Genomic DNA, 16,960 nt, shown 5'->3' with positions numbered 1-16,960 from the left:
ATGTGTCTCATTCAAACCACTCCCTAGTTGCTTAGGTAATAGCAACCAAGTGGTCAAATGGAGAGTTGCTGAACAAGTGAAGACTATTTGCAAACAGTGTTATATTATTTCTACTTTATACCAAAACTTAACTCCAAGGTGAACAACCTCTTTAATGATATATACTTGTTACTCTTTTATTCAGCAGCTCGTCAGTTTACAATTTCAGCATTCTGGTTGCTGGGTCCCAAATTACCTTAGCAACCATGAATTGATTTGAACGACAGACTGGAATATGAATAGGATAGAGCCTGAATAGAAAGATAATTAATAGAAAGTATCAATAATACTTTATTTTGAATTTTCACATGAAAAAAGACAGGGAACAGGAAGAAGGGGGAAAATAAGTATGCAATACTTAAAGAAAAGAATAAGGAAAATACAATTGGCTTCCTAACAATAGGATATGACCAACAATCAACTCTTGAGAGTATCAGATGTCCCCTTTGGCTTATGTTTCCAATTACCCTCAATCTTTCGAAATAATGTGCCTGCTCGGTTGTGCTTAAAAGATTACAAGTGTAATAATTCCACAAAATGTATCCAAGGGGACCAAATTTCCCAGAACTGAGTACTTTTATTATGTTTAATATAAGTGATTTCTTCCAATTGTTTTATATCCTTAACCGAGGAAAGCCACTCTACTATTGTGGGTGCCTCTGAGGACTTCCATTTTTTTGCTATAAGGCATTTCGCCGCCTGCATCAGATGCAAGGAGAGGGGATTAGAGATAACTTTGTCCTCCTTAATTGAATAATTCAGTAAGATTTGCGTTGGGTTATTAATGTCCAAACCATAATTAGTGACTCCATTAACTATATTGATTACTGATGACCAAAATTGTTTTAGTACAGGACATTTGTGGGAGTGAGAACCTTCCTGGGCATTACATCTCCAGCATAATCTTGACATAGTCGCACTCATTTTGCTAAGCCTAATAGGGGTATAATGCCATCTAATTAATTTATATGCCACTTCTCTAGCCCCTGAAGCCCTGGAAGCTTTAAATATGTTAGTAAAGATTTTATTCCATGTAGTTGCTGAAATGTTTACATTTAGTTCTGTTTCCCGTTTGTTACAAAATTTCTTCTCTTGAATAGAAAATTGGTCTAAAAGTGGTTTATAAATCAGTTTTTTTAGATGGGGGTCAGTGGTGGGGTCAAAATAAGAATGCAAACAATTTAAAAACTATTAAAAAAAAAAAACAAAATAAAGTGCGATTGAAAAGTTGCTTAGAATAACCAATTCTATAACATAGAGAAAGTTAATTTAAAGGTAAACCATCCAAACATTTTTTTTAGTTGTTTTCAGACCATAGATCAGAAAGACTTTTCTACTTTTTATGTTTTACATTTTTGTTAATTAAGCTTTAATGTTTGTTTGTCTGGAGCTCCTCTGGTTGGGGACATCTACTCTGTAAACTGACCTATTGTCTTATTTAGCCCCTTGAGTTTCATTTGTTAGCTGTTAATTGATACAATAGTTGCCAACATTCTACAGATTCTTCTGAAAAATGTCAATATTGCAGATTGTTCATAGTTTGTATTTGTCGCTGCCTAGAAACACCAGAGAGGAATTAATTTTACATTTCAATTTTACATACATGGTCAAAAATAAATACAGCAGAAATAATTACTTTCGCAATAGGTGTGTTTGTTTTTTTTAAATCTGAAAACACCCTCTTAAAAAAAATAAATAAATAAATAAAAAAGTCAACCTTGTCAGAAAAGGAGTTCTTGTGGCACCCTATTAAAAACTGTTTTGTTGTGTCTCAGAATATCCTATATTTGGGAATAAGGTTGTGTTTTAAAATTTGAATTACCTTTAGTAGTTGGTGATGTCTGTATTACAGAATACTTGATTATTGAAGTATAATTTACAAAATAGATCAACACAAAGAAGGTTAAACTGTTAAGGTAAGGTGTCCGTGAAAGTAATGCAGAATATATATTGAAGTGTAGGGTGGTGTGAATAGAGCCGTGTTTGTTGGCTACACTATGGGGCAGAATTATAATTAAATCTGTCAATTTCGATTAGAGAGTTATTGAAATTCAAATCGAGTTTTTTAAAAAAGTTCTGATTTGATTTTGGAGATTTATCATACTCTGGCCTTGCCGAATTGCTGTTCGTCAAGTGTGAGAGGTGCAGCGATTAATTTGGAGTTGTTTGCAGCCTTCCTGACATCGAGTTTTTAAAATGCGAGTTTTCAGGTCGACCTAATTTATCAGAGTTGTAAAAATTAAATTTTTTAAATTTCGATTGGTCGAATTTCGAATTTATGGGAGTTCAGGGGAGTATTTAAAAACTCACATGAATTCAAAATTCGACCTTTGATAAATGTGCCTCTAAGTTCTGGAGATCTAACTAAGCTTTCATTAGGGTGATGGATATAAGTAAAGAGGTCCAGACAAAAATGGAGGTTATTATAGAGCTTTGTTGTTGATTCACAATCTGAACCTGCAATTTTAAAATTCAAATGAATTGAAGCTGTGTAATCTGAACAAAATCTTGCGGCCCTATTATGACTTACTGTATGTTTTGAGGTCACTTGTTATTGACTGATTAAACGTAGTATTGTGCCTTTCTTTTAAAAAGAGTATCTCATTTGTTCTTGTCCCTTTATTCTCCACCAGCTGACTGCTCCACACAAGATTCTTCTGCTTCAGCTAAGGACCGTTCTACAGCTGTAAAAAAGGACATTTCTGATGAAGTGGCAACGGTTTCAAGTTCATTCCTTACTGAGAGGTAACTGTAAATATATCATCCTACATCTTTACACAGTGCTTTATTTGGCGTAATAAAATGCAATTTTAAAAAGAGCGAGTGCAGCTCCTGTTGCTTTGCTGTTAATCAAATCATTGATCTTTTCTTATTGCTAATGGGTAGAAAGAGGTAGATTTCCTTAAAATCACACCATAAAGAAATTTAGAATATAACTTATTAGTTATTAGACCTCCTCCCTTGCAGCATAGGGTGCCCAAGTATGACTTTGACCTTGACCGTTATGTTCTTGCCTTGTCTGCATACTTCTTTCCCATTGACAATCCAAAGTAACACCAGAAAAATGAAGGTTAAGTTAAGGGACAGGCACTAATGTGCTTGACATATATAATATTCTATAAGGGTAAATCTGGCTTGGACTGACAATCTGTTGATTTTGGCAAAGAGGGGTTGTTGTAAGATGTCAAAGGAAGCCTGGAGGGACTCTATGGGCCTCTCTATACATGAAATATATAAACCCACCAGAAGTATTAAGCTCTCTGTTAGCTACCTCGTTAGCACAGCTTTTTGAGTATTCCTTTTATTTTCTTTAGGTTCTGAAAGAGATTTGACAAATACATACATTCAGGCAATTTTTATGGCTGTCAAACCATACATTTTGTACAGTATGCAGTGCAGGTTTTTAATGGAGACACTGCCTGCAAATCGCACAAAAATATAATACTTGCAAAATGGCTCTGATGCATCCTTAAAGGTTTACTACAGTGTGTTTACTCACAATTAAATATCTTATAATTTCCATTTTTTCATCCTAATCACTGGTGAAATCCCTGCTCAAATTAAACTGCACAGTTATAAATGCTGTAACCCATACAACTAATAAGCAGTTGTTTATAAATAAAGCCTACTGTAATATATGGGTTCTAGCCAAAGTGTTCAGACTATTTTTGAAAGGATTAAATTAGATGCTTAAAATATCTACATTTAGGAAAAAATGTTTCCTGGCATGCTTAGCTTTATCTACAACAGGTATGGGTTCTAGCCAAAGTGTTCAGACTATTTTTGAAAGGATTAAATTAGATGCTTAAAATATCTACATTTAGGAACAAATGTTTCCTGGCATGCTTAGCTTTATCTACAACGCCTTGGCCACAACGTTGTTTTTTTCTTTTAATGACATGTGCTGCTTCATGCTCCTCTTCAGAGAACAGGAAGAAGATGAGGAAGAAGAATTTGGTGAATTCAAGCTCTTACCCTGTGATGATTCGGAGAGCGAAAACGTGAGTTGTTTTTTTTTTAATGGAAAGAAAATCTACTTACAATTAAACCAAAAACTTGGGTATATCTGATGGTATATGTTCCCTAAGGCTGCTATCAAGACAGCGCAGTCACCTTGCCATCTGGCTGAAATTACTTTTTAACTGCTTACTCTTTCTGGCAATGGGGTGGGGGTAGCCAAACATCTCTGTGTGATGTAGGCAAATGGGAACACAGTACAGAATGGAAAAAAATCTTGTACCATTCAAATTGTCTTAGTCTAATGTAGACTAGACAGTTAGTGATACTTTAAACTGTTTGAGAGTTGACTTAGCATAAGGTGTAGCTACACATGTTGAGTATTAATAGACTTATACAACTTGTCACAACGTAGGAAGAACAAAATGAAGAGGAAGAAGAAGAAGAGGATGCTAAGGATGATGAAGATGAGGAAGAAATTTTGCAGAAGCAGCAAAAGAGAAAATTGTGAGTAAACATTGTTCTAATGAATGGTAACTTGGTTGTGTTCCTGCTTGGATATGATGACCTTCAGGTTCTTTAAGCAGGCTTTCATTTAATCAAAAGTGCTCATGTATATTTCTGAAAATGCTAAACTCTAAATGTTAAAAGGTATTTAAATTGTAGCACCTGTTAAATTATGCTGTGGTTTTCTGTCCTTTTGAATTGAAGTGACCATGTTTTGCCAACCATTTAATCATAGGCACCTAAAGTTTCTTATAAGGCTAGTGATATAAGAAAATGCCTGCCGTTTTTTCTTAGAACCCCATCTCACTCTAATTCTTTTTCAAGCAGTCTCTAAGAGCATCTTGAAAATATTCTCCACAAGTTGCATTCTAACTGGCCAGAAAGCCAAGACACTTCCAGTCTGCTTAGGGGAAATTTGGGAAATTATACTGACTTATTAAAAAAATAAATAATCAGTTTTCCTGACTAAAGCAATGACTGTGCATGTTTCAGATTGGGCTCAACCATGCAACAATCTTATAGATTGGAAGACCGTGAACGATATCTCTAGCTTGATGGATCTTTGAAATGGAGATGTTTGCACTTTGGTGCAAATTGAAGCAGATGTACCAATTAGGACTGAAACAAGCAGAGAATGGCCTTTGTTTCTTACTTTTTGTTAACATCGCTGCAAATACTTAAGCTATGTGTTGCTTTGCTTTCTTCAACTTTAGACATTGTTCATTTTTTTAATATTCTTCTCTGAGAAATACACCCCTTCTACAATGCCCGTTGAATGTATTATATGTTCACATTTGGTATAAATCGGTTCAGATAGTGTCTTGTATAGTCCAGCACTATGGAAGACTGATCTATTTTGTAAACTTCTTCTTTGTTCAGGAGGCTGAATGACTTCATGGAAGATGAAGCCGAATTGTCTGGAAGTGATGTAGGTAGCGGAGATGAGTATGAAGGAGATGATGATGAGTATGAGGAAGAAGCCATAGATGAAGATCTCCCATCTGATGAGGAACTGCAGGATCAAGTCAATAAAATTCATATGTAAGTGTATAAATGTTTTTATATACAAAGTTGTGCTAACTGTTTAATTTATTATGCACACAATTTAAATAATACAACTACTAATAAAATATTAAATTATCAGCTTTCAAATATACAGACAGGGCTTTTTTTTTAAAAAATTATATATAAATATCTGAAATTCCACACCACAATTCCACAAAATACACGCCTAATTCCAATCAGTTTGCAAACCTTCCTTATGTGTAGTGTTTTCCAACCCCCCCCCCCCCCCAAGGTTGTTCTGTAGTATAATGCCGCCGCTCCCCTCCTCCCCCTCTTCAAAGCTTAAGTCCCAGTGCTTTCAAGTGAATCTAGGTGCCACCCACTATATAAAGCAGTTTGTCAGTTAACGAGGTATGTTATACTCTGAGCCTCTGGAGTTTTGGGAAATGGTTGATAAATATCATGGTTCCCATTCAATCTGTTGAATAAACCCAACTGAATGGGCTCATATGAGAAAAAGGGTATGTTTTCTCTTATGTATTGCAAATACCTGCTTTTTACAATATGGTTATTATAGTCCAGTGCTGTATCATCACAGGAACATTTAAAATAAATTGTCCGTGTATACACTGCTATTTTATTAAGATGGCAAACACTAAATGGCACACTGCATCTTTCTTCCCAACACTACAATGTCTGAACTGTGTTCCTCACAACTTATTTAACATAATTAATCTCCCAAATCGTTTACCTCCTGTGCCTAACCCTTTATACTTGTTGGAGCTTTATCTATGAAGTTCTGTGGTCTTTCTGTGACAGCATGTTAATTATGGGTCTTTCTTGAGTCTCCACAAAAATATGTTTGTAAGTTTATATTTACCAGAGAATTGGAGTGCTTGTATTTCAAAGAAAAATAGTGGCATATCTAAATTTTAATTATGGTTTTTAATATTATGTTAAAGGGGAAGAATCCATTCTTTCAACTGCAGTTCAATGAATAAGCCTTGTGCTAGACATGGCTTTCTTTCTTTTAAATGTTGGCTTTTTTTTTTTTTTTTGTGCTTTTTCTTACTTTAAACAGGGAAAAATCTGAAACTTCTACTTCCTAGTTTGTAAAAACACAAATCTGTAGTGTACTCAAAATCCCTTTGATAAAGAAACCTCTTTCTTCCCCCAGATAGAGTCTTTAGTTAGGCTTTGAAATAAGGAGCAGATAATTATACAGAGGCTCAGTGCATTGGTGATTTGTTTTGACTGTAGTTGTGCCTGTACAAACAAGGATGTAGAATGTGTTTTAAGTTCAGATTTTCCCTTTTTAATGAAACTGGCTCAAAACATAAATTTCTTTTTGGGTGTTTTAATTATGTTTAGCTCAAGACGTATGCTTCTGAATGTAGGAAGACTAGAAGCGGTATTTTCTGATTAAATTTGTGACTTTAGGAAAGTTACCATGGATGAAGACCAGCGACAGCTTCGTTTCTATCAGGAGCGGTACCTGGCTGATGGGGATCTCCATAGTGACGGACCAGGGAGAACAAGAAAGTTCAGATGGAAACATCTTGGTACGTGTCAAACTTACAAATTCCTGTACCGAGGCAGATATTTTATTAAAGAAACCATTACACCAAAAAATAAGTGTTTTTAAGGAATGACCATATAATGTACTGGTGTATTTGCTGCAGAAAGACTACTATAGTTTATAAAAACAAGCTGCTGTGTAGTCATGAGGGCAGTCATTCAAGCACAGGATACATTCTGAAGAGTTCCATTGTATACTACAGAGCCTATCTGTTATCTGCTTTATATCCTGTGCCTTTTCTTCTTTTTTCAGCTTGAATGGTGTGATAAAGAGGTGAACCTGATGAACTGTTAGTGAGCAATATCAAATAATTATATTTGTATGATTGTTACACACATGCTTCTTGCAGATGATGCCTCACAGGTGGACATGTTCCGCCGAGACTCTGAATTGGAAGAGGTGGACGGAGAGAATGAGGAAACTGAGGAAACCGAACTTAAATGGAGGAAAGAGCGGTTCGAAAGGGAACAATGGCTGCGAGAACAGGTAAGTAGCACGTTAATAAACAACTAAAAGAAAGTTACTAAATTCTTGAGGCTCTGTTACATCTTTATTAGGGCTAGTATTCTATGAAAATGTGAAACCTGTACATAAAACTGATGGACCAATATATATTTTATTCTTTATTTATACTAACGTACTAATGTGTGTACATTAGTGAAAATAAATCATTGATATATTTGTTTTCCTTTCTGCCCCCAAAATGTAATGTTTTTGCTAGGCTATATTTGTCATGTTATTCATACTTTTACTGTTCTTTATACTGTTATCTAGCCACAAGGTAGTAGAGATAACAATGAGGAGGAGGAGGAGGATATTGGAGAAGACAGCCAGTTTATGAAATTGGCAAAGAAGGTCACTGCAAAAGCCCTACAGAGAAAAGGTATGGTTTATGGTATTAAAACCTGTTTTCTGTCTGAGGTATGAATGTTTGAATAGTTTGCCTTGTCTAGGAAGATTTGGCATTTGCAAGTTAAATTGTTTTTTTTTAGGGAGTTGGGAACGAAGTCTAATCCATCTGGGGTCTCTTACCATGTTACCATGCTACCTACTCCTCATATGCCAGAGCAGTCTCTATAATGGTTACAAGGAGCTGTTCATTTGAACTGACTAGGGAAATATCTGATGCTGATGGTCCATTTATTATGTCTTGTAATTTACACGCTAAACCTTATTATATTGTGAATGTATATATGCCTCCACCTGTCAGTGAGCTGCTGCGCCCCTTATTTTTATGGAAGATTTTAATGCTGTCCTGTGAAACAAACCGACAAATTATACCCCAGTACAAAGCCAAACAATACTCTCTCGACTTGGGCCTCTACCTATAACTTGTGAGACCTCTGGAGAAGAAAACACCCAGAGGAAAAGAGATACGCCTGCTATTCTGCATCTCGTAACACCATGTCCCGCATAGACCTCGCCCTCGGGACAGCAGAGGTAGAGAATCAAACAACCTCTATTGCGATATATCTGACCATTCCCCTTTTTTTGTTACAAATTGAGACACCTCTCCAACAAACAAAATATGGAAACTTCATAGGTTTTGGCTTCAACAAGATTCTATAACAGAGGTTGTAGAAAATGAGTTGGAAACATACGTGGATATTAACACAGTCGGCACCCCCCCCCCAAATGGTTTGCGACTCCACGAAGGCCTATGCTAGAGGGGTCTACATACAACGGATTAAAAAATGTAATGCTGTTACTACAGGGGAAAAAGACACCTTAGAACTACAAGCCACCAAAGATGAGAGGATATTCTGTAAAAAACCCTCCCGACAAAATAGGGAGACCTGGCTCAAAAGCCAGAACACCCTAATGACAACTATAACTAAACAATTTAAAAAAAAAGTCAGTGCTGTACAACAAGGCTAATGTATTTGCACCTGGAGATAAAAATGGCTTATTATCCTGGGAAATGTCCCCCTTAAATATACCAGCCATTAAGGACAGCAGTGGTTCCACCCTTAATAACCCAAGCGCAATTAAGCAGGTCTTTAAGCAGTACTGTGTGCAGCTCTACTCCACGTACGACCCTCTCTAGGGTCATTGCTGCATTAGATAATGAAAAAGCATTTGACTCAGTGGAATGGAGCTTTCTCTGGTCCATAATAGAAGTTTGCTCTAATTTTAGGAATTGGGTTTCGGCACTATACCGCAACCCGACCGTATAAGAACAAACCAAATTATTTCCACCCCCTTCATACTCTGCAGAGGGACTAGGCAAAGGTGCCCTTTTTTCCCCCGCTGTTGCATTAGCAGTGGAAACCCTTGCCTCCCTTCTGAAAACTATAACCGAGGTTAAAGGACTTAAACTAGGTGCAATTACAGAGACCGTAGCATTGTATGCAGATGACAATATCCTATTCCTAGAAAATCATATGGGGCACTGAACACGGCTTTAGAAGTAATAAATCGTCACACAATTTACTTGGGCCTGTCCATAAACTGGGCCAAATCTCAAATTGTTTTGAATTAGATCTTTACCCACTATTCTCCCTGGTAGAAACCAAAGCCAAGGCTTTGAACTCCTTCCCACTGACCCAAATGAGCAGGATAGATCTTTTCAAAATGATACTGCTCCCCAAATTTACATTCCTGTTTCAACAAGCCCCTATCCATATAACCTGCAAATATTTTGGTAAATTAAAATCTATGCTCATTTCATTATACTGGGCTGCATCACCTCGCCAAACCTCTTATAACCCTATAACACCCTGCAGATAAGGGGGGGGGGGGGCTTGGAGCTCCCAATATGTTTCATTATTACGTAGCCACAAAGCTGGTTACAGCCTGCTGGTGGGCCGTCCCATCATCCCTAAACGCTGCCACTAATAGCAGCACAGACTGTAGGCTCATATGAGGCACTTAAAACCTACTATACCAAGGAAAACTGAGCCTATCCCCAATAACTGAAGCAACAGTACAAGTATGGAAAGCAGCACTGACACAATTTCCCAGAAACAACCTCTATGCCTTTCTATATACTCCCCTATGGTATAACCCTCAACTTCCCCACCTACTATCCATCCCGGACCCTGGTATATTGGCACAATATCATATTCAAATACCTGGGACTTGTGACCGAAAATGGAGCAATACTATCATTTGATGACCTGAAAGCCAAATGTATGTAAATTAAAAAAAGGAACATTTAAATCTTACAAGCACAAGTTTGTGACTAAGATTTAATTTAAAATAAAATTTGAGATTTTTTTTAAAAACAAGCTTTGTATGATTGTCCTGATAAACTAATTTTGCTAGTAGTTATAAAGTAGCCATGTTCAGTTCTACCCACATGCATTGTCTGTATGTTGTGAAACTTCTATTATCTGTAAAACACACACATTTAATGGTCAATATATATATGCCTTTCTAGTGAGTACAGAGACTAATGAACCAAAGAAACCTGGGCCTAGAAATCCATATGAAGTGATCAGGCCTTTCAGCCTCCCCAAGGTAAGTTCAATGAGGGTCTGAGATCAGATCTTTCCTGCTCACTGAGCTAAGTGTACTGCATAATTTGCTTTATGGAAGTTTACATTTCCAGCCTAGGTCACCCCATTCCAAAATACATATTTCATTTTGTAAGTAAAATCTAGAAAATTACTGCAGGAATTGGCGTGGTGAAAAATTCATTCATACTTACACTTTCTCTCATTAATGAAAATATTTATTGTGGCATGTGCAAATGTTTGGAGAGCCTTCCACCTTTCCAGTGATAAACATTGTAAGTTCTCAGATCCTAATTACCTTATTAGACCTAGTCAACTTTTAGGAACTGTTACATTTTGACCGTTTCAGATCTCGCACCCAAATTTTGGATAGTCACTCAATACATCTGCTTGTATGCTTGCCTAGCTGCAAAGGACTACAGGAAGGTTTGACAAGAGTGGTGTTGCACATTTCCATACATTGCTTGTACAATATTGATCTGCATAGAAGACAGCCTTATATGCAACCATATTACATCTATAAAATCTATAAGCCAGGTTCATTGTACCAAACCATATGCTTGGCATGTTTCATGGCTACCAGGCAGTTCCTTATCAGCAGAATAATCCATAATTCCTAAACAGGAACTGCTTTGTAAAAACATCAATAGTGTGAATAGTAAAACTAAAGTCCCATTAGATGAGTGACTGTATTTCCTGTTCAGTGATTCATGCCCCAATTTACACCCCCTTATATAAACAATTAAAATATGTTTAATATATATTTCTACCAATGGCCAACATAAACTACTTCAAGAAAAGCAATCTGAACAAGTGATCTAATGGGAAGAGTGGGCAAAAATCCCTACAAGAAGAACTGAAGACATTTAGCTGGATACAGGCATTTCTAAGCACTAATCTGTGATAAAAAGGGTGTTACTAAATTCTGACAATAATGTCCAAAATTTTGCACATGCTACCATTAATATTTTCTTTGTTCCTATGTATGTTTGTGAAATAATATGCTATTGCAAATATGTTACTCTTCACTTGAAAACCTAAATATGTAACTTGGCAAGGGCTGGCCAAACTTTTGCTTTCAGTTGTATATACAGATATGGTTCCAGAATGTTTGGGACCTGAGGTATAAGATAACTGATCTTTCTGTAATTTGGATCATCATACCTTAAAGGGATACTGTCATGGGGAAATGAATCGTTAATAGTGCTGCTCCAGCCGAATTCTGCACTGAAATCCATTTGCCAAAAGAGCAAACCGATTTTTTAATATTTAATTTTGAATTCTGACATGGGGCTAGATATCTTGTCCATTTCCCATCTGCCACTAATCATGTGACTTGTGCTTTGATAAACTTCATCACTCTTTACTGCTGTACTGCAAGTTAGAGTGATATCACCTCCTCCCTTTCCCATCCAGCAGTCTAACAATAGAACCATGGGAAATTAACCAGATTGCAGCTCCCTAACACAAGATAACAGCTGCCTGATAGATATAAGAACAGCACTCAATAGTAAAATCCAGGTCCCACGGCGACACATTGTAACATTAAGTAGGAGAAACGACAGGCAGCCAGAAAGCAGTTCCATCCTAAAGTGCTGGCTCTTTCTGAAAGCACATGACCAGGCAAAATGACCTGAGATGGCTGCCTACACACCAATATTACAACTAAAAAAACAATTGCTGGTTCAGGAATGAAATTATACATAATAGTGAATTGTTTGCAGCATAAACGGTGTAATTAAGAAATAAAAACTACATCTTAAAAATCAGACAGAATCCCTTTAAATCTACCAGAAAATCACATAAACATTAAACCCAATAGGCTAGTTTTGCTTTTAAAAAGCATTCGTTATATCTTAGTTTGGATCAAGTACAAGGTTGTTTTATTATTAGAGAAAAAATTATTTTTAAAAATTGTGTATTTGGTTAAAATGGAGTTTATGGGACTTTTCCTAATTCGGTGCTTTCTGGATAATGGGTTTTCCAGATAACTGATTCCTATACATGTATTTTATTTGCACATATAAACTAGGCAATGGAAGGTCAATTACATTTACCTTTATAAAAACTGATTTGTATTATTCTTAAATAACAAGATTTTTAAGTTGCATAAAAGTACTTCTGTGATTTTAGAACAGAGAGATTTTAGACCAGATTAAATGGTATGAGGCTGACCCTCATAGAATGCAATGAGTGCAGATTTAGCAATTTTGACTGCACAAATGCCTGAAATTGGTCCACTGCATCAAGGCCTTAAGGTAAGGTTTGCATGCTTTTAGTTGAAGCCAACATTTGAGGTACATTTGGTCAGCAAGCTTTTTACTTCATGACATGATCATCAAATTAATCTTCTATATTGCCTTCAATTTGTTGGCTTGACTTTTCTCAGGGAGAACTTTGGCTGCCAAAAGCCTTTCCCCACTTGCATTTTGTTTAAATTCAATGTGAATGGCATGAGCTCTACCTATTGCAGAATCTGATGTTAGGCTGCTGATCTTCAACAATGAGTATTAGTTTGCAAAAAGTAAGGATATCAACTGTTTGCCATGTTAATTTGACATTCAGATTAGAAAACAAACAGTGCAACATAAAATAAAAAGTTACATTGCAGTGTGGAAAACTTTGCTAAGCAAGTTCAACTACCTCATGTAGTTTAGTGTGATATTACTTTTATTGCTTGAAGGTTCAGTGTTCATTATAGTGTCTTCTAATTTATAGGGATAAGAAGGAAATAAAATCTTAATCCCTTTAAAAACAAATGTAGAGCTATATGAGTAAGGTTATGTTATTCATTCTGATTTTCAGTTGCGTACTGGTTCGCTGTTAAGCAAACCAAAAGAAGTTTTACAGAAGCTGGCAGCTGTGTCAGACCTGAATCCAAATGCACCTCGAAACTCAAGAAACTTTGTCTTCCAAACTGTCTCACCCGGAAAGAAAGAAGAAACTACAGACAAGCCAAGATCAAAGGCAAGTTTAAATGTAAAAACAGAGGTTTTCTATTCTGCAGAAAAACCCAGACTATTAAAAGTAACTGCTCAGCCCAAGCAGCATCTCTTTCCCAAATACTATATTTTATTTGTGTATAATGTTGTAGCCTTAGGGCACCACAAGGGGAATGCTTTCTGCAAATTAAAAAAAAAAATTAGGCTTGCAGTATGTTTGGTGACCCCAACAATGTGTTTTTTTCCCTGCCAAAAGCTACAGCAAGGTTATTGTTCTCACCAGTTTGATAAAAATGTATAGCTCCAATATTGCACATTTCTGTTGGTTTACTTCTCTCCATCTTCTTCTTGCAGGTACGAAAGAATATAGCTGTTGCCATGCCTTCCCCTAAACGTTTTAAAAGGGACAGCACCCCTACTGTTAAAAGCCGCAGTATATTTCAGTTGTTGGAGTAGGTTTCTGCGAATATTCCACTAAATCAGTAATTTGTTTTTGTGTCCTAGTTACAGCAAATTCTATATTTTAATGTAGCTGTGCTTACATGCTACAGTTCTCGCTTTACTGAAATTTGTCAGATACTTGAACTAAGTGTTTTTCATCATGAAATTAGTTGTGCTGCATGTTATTCATACAGAGGCATGTGAAATACACTGTGTATTTCTATTGCCTTGTGTCAAATGTTCTACACTTGTTTTGTTCAAAATTACACAAACCGTATCACCTAATGTAAATCTACCTCATAGAGATACAGATACCCTACAAAAATACAGTAATTTTGTTTACAACCACCCATATATTTTGTACTTTGCATTCTTATTCTATTCTCTAAATGTACTCCATTTACAAGTGCTGATTTATAAAGGGGCATTGTACCTATTTGTTCAACACAAGTTCAATTACGTCATGTGCTGAACATGCTCTCCCCCCCATCTTAAAATATGTTTTTCTTATGAATTGCATTAAACAGGGCAAACACTGAAACTATAAGTTTATGGGAGTGCTGGTAAAAACAACAACCTATTAGTGCTTTATAATATAAAAAATTAGGTTATTATATGGATTGTTTTTAATTAAAACAATAAGCAGAACAAATTTAAAACAAGTCCTATTTATTTTGCTCATGTTAAATAAAAGTGTATATATCCATATACTACCCGTTTAAACTGTGTAATGAATGTGTTTCTTGTAATATATTTTATTGTACATTGTTATAAATGTTTGTGAGATTTGTTAATAAATACATTTTTTTAAAGTTTTGATTTTCTTTAACATAAATGAAAAGAAAAATCGGGTCTTTTGATGTGCTGTTTAAATGTAATATACCATTTATTTTCAAAGTTGGCAACAGAAGGAACAGAGCATATGATAGAGTATAGTAAGAAAAAGGCAAACTGTTAAGAAACAGATGTAAAGAAGGTAGGCAGTAGGGTATATGCTGTTTATTTTTATTTGGGCAATGTTGTGCAGAATATCTAAGTGTGGATTTGCAATGAAAGAGGCATATAAGAGTCTAAGGTAATTCCTAGGCAGCATGTCTTTGTGGCTGATTAAAAGGCATATCATTGACTGGGAGTGAGACCTGAGGAAACGGGAGTTCTGTTTTATAAAGTTTCTGTTTCAGGCAGCTCTGTGACATCCTGGAGGAGACCACAGAAAGGCAGAGTAGGCAGGAGTAGACAGCGTGGGATGTCCTATAGGTGGTACTGAAGGCCAAATGACTGAATGCGTTTTTCTAATGAAGTAGTATAGAGTGAGAACAGCAGAGAGGGTAAACACAGGACTGCCATTAGAAATCACGTGGCCCGTACAACAACATTTTCTCTGCCCCCTTAGCCCTGCCCCCTCACACCACAGTTAAAAGTCCATTTAGACATCCGCGCTAAAAACTGTGAAACACCCACACACGTTATAAAAAGCCATTGATGGTCAAGGCCCCCTTATAAGTTAAAAAAAAAAACTCTGGCGCCAGGGCTCCCCATAAAAGTTAAAAAAAAAATGGTGGTCAGGCCCCCCCTACAAGTTAAAAAAGATATATTCGTGACCAGGGCCCCACTATAAGTTAAAAAAAAAAAATGGAGCCAGGGCCCCCCATGAAAGCTTTTAAAAAATCTTTGGTGGACCGAGGGACTTCTCAAAAGCGAAGGAATTAAGTGGAGTTACTGTTAGACAGGAACTGTAAAGGAACAATCAGACAAGATAAGATTCAAAGCCATGAAAGAGCATTGGTTACTTTGATGAGTGCAGTTTCTGTTGGGTGGAAGCAGGTGGTTGAGGAGGGAGTTGATTGAAATGCTGGACCAGCAATTTGGATGCAAACAAAAAATGGGAAACTGGATGATAGTTGGTGGGAGAGCTGGGATCAACGAATGTGCTTGGTAAAAATTCCCCCCAAAATCATACTGGTCCTGCCTACCTGTTTTCCACCTACTCAAGAGAGCCAGCGGCTCTTAGGACTATGCAGTGTAGGATGCAAACCAATCGGCAACTAGGCAGACCTAGTAGGCTACTAGTCTGTCTTGGCTCAGTTGAAGCACTCTAGGGACAGAGGATCTATGGGGAGCTCCAATATATGGGTTGGTTTTAAAATCAACTGATTTTTAGCACAGAATCAAACTAGCACTGATATTCATCATTGCCTACAGGATTATGGGGATTTTAACTTACGCAATACATTCATTCTTGCACTGGAAAATTCTGGCTCATTTGGGGAGTTGCATACTGATTACCTTGTGCAGGACGGACACACAAGCTTTTTTTAAAGGGTAACATTTTTTTAAAGGGTAAAATTCTAGAAAAAAAACAAATGATATTCTCTTTGCCAAAAACTAACTTCCACAAGAAATCTGGTGCAGATGGCTGATGTACGTGAAGAGCAACATCTCATCAATGATTGTTGGACATCGCAACTCACTACTGAGCAGAGTAGGCTCTAGACTCTAAGGAAGCCCATCTTTCTTATCTCCTTTGCTTACGTTCTTATCTGTCCCTCTTCTCTGACTCTCCTAGTACCAGCCTCACTCTACTCTTTATACCTTTCAGTCTTAAATTTTATCTCTCTGTATAAATTATTTAAAAAAGCAATCTTTCTGTCACGGATACTGTACTTCCAACCGCACGTGACTTTAGGTGTGGCTATCAGGTGTCTCTCACCCACCTTTCACACAGGTTCGACAAACACAAAGCACCCCAAACACTAACCAACACCCACAAAACTCATTCGCTGCCGCAATCTATCATTCACAGGCGATAGAAACCTAATGTGACTATTCCCCTGTTCTCTCTAACGGGTAATAATTCACAATACACCAAGGCATTAAACACTCTCTCACTATAGTCAGTTAGTTCCTACTGATTCAACAAGTACTCCAACATGCAGAGAGTTAAGGCTCACAATTACTCTTTCAGGCTAGGTTCGTTTAGAGCACCAAAGACAATCTTATTAAATTCTCTTTAATATTATAAAAGGTATAAC

At 36.6% G+C, this 16,960-nt stretch overlaps 1 protein-coding gene across 3 annotated transcripts in view; it reads left to right on the top strand.

Moving 5' to 3' along the window:
- clspn.S (claspin S homeolog) overlaps positions 1 to 14,740 on the top strand; it is a 39,397-nt gene extending 24,657 nt beyond the window's left edge. For all 3 annotated transcript variants that reach the window (XM_018248110.2, NM_001088572.1, XM_018248109.2), the window contains 10 exon segments: positions 2,673 to 2,784; positions 3,965 to 4,040; positions 4,412 to 4,503; positions 5,383 to 5,544; positions 6,949 to 7,070; positions 7,437 to 7,573; positions 7,862 to 7,970; positions 10,470 to 10,549; positions 13,351 to 13,512; positions 13,842 to 14,740. In XM_018248110.2, the coding sequence (XP_018103599.1) occupies positions 2,673 to 2,784; positions 3,965 to 4,040; positions 4,412 to 4,503; positions 5,383 to 5,544; positions 6,949 to 7,070; positions 7,437 to 7,573; positions 7,862 to 7,970; positions 10,470 to 10,549; positions 13,351 to 13,512; positions 13,842 to 13,943 (1,154 nt within the window). In that variant the 3' untranslated portion in view covers positions 13,944 to 14,740.
- The last annotated feature ends 2,220 nt before the right edge of the window (positions 14,741 to 16,960 follow it).

This window comes from Xenopus laevis, chromosome 2S (genome assembly GCF_017654675.1).
Source record: "Xenopus laevis strain J_2021 chromosome 2S, Xenopus_laevis_v10.1, whole genome shotgun sequence".
NCBI classification, from domain to species: domain Eukaryota; kingdom Metazoa; phylum Chordata; class Amphibia; order Anura; family Pipidae; genus Xenopus; species Xenopus laevis.
This window is presented reverse-complemented; position numbering and strand designations above follow the sequence as displayed.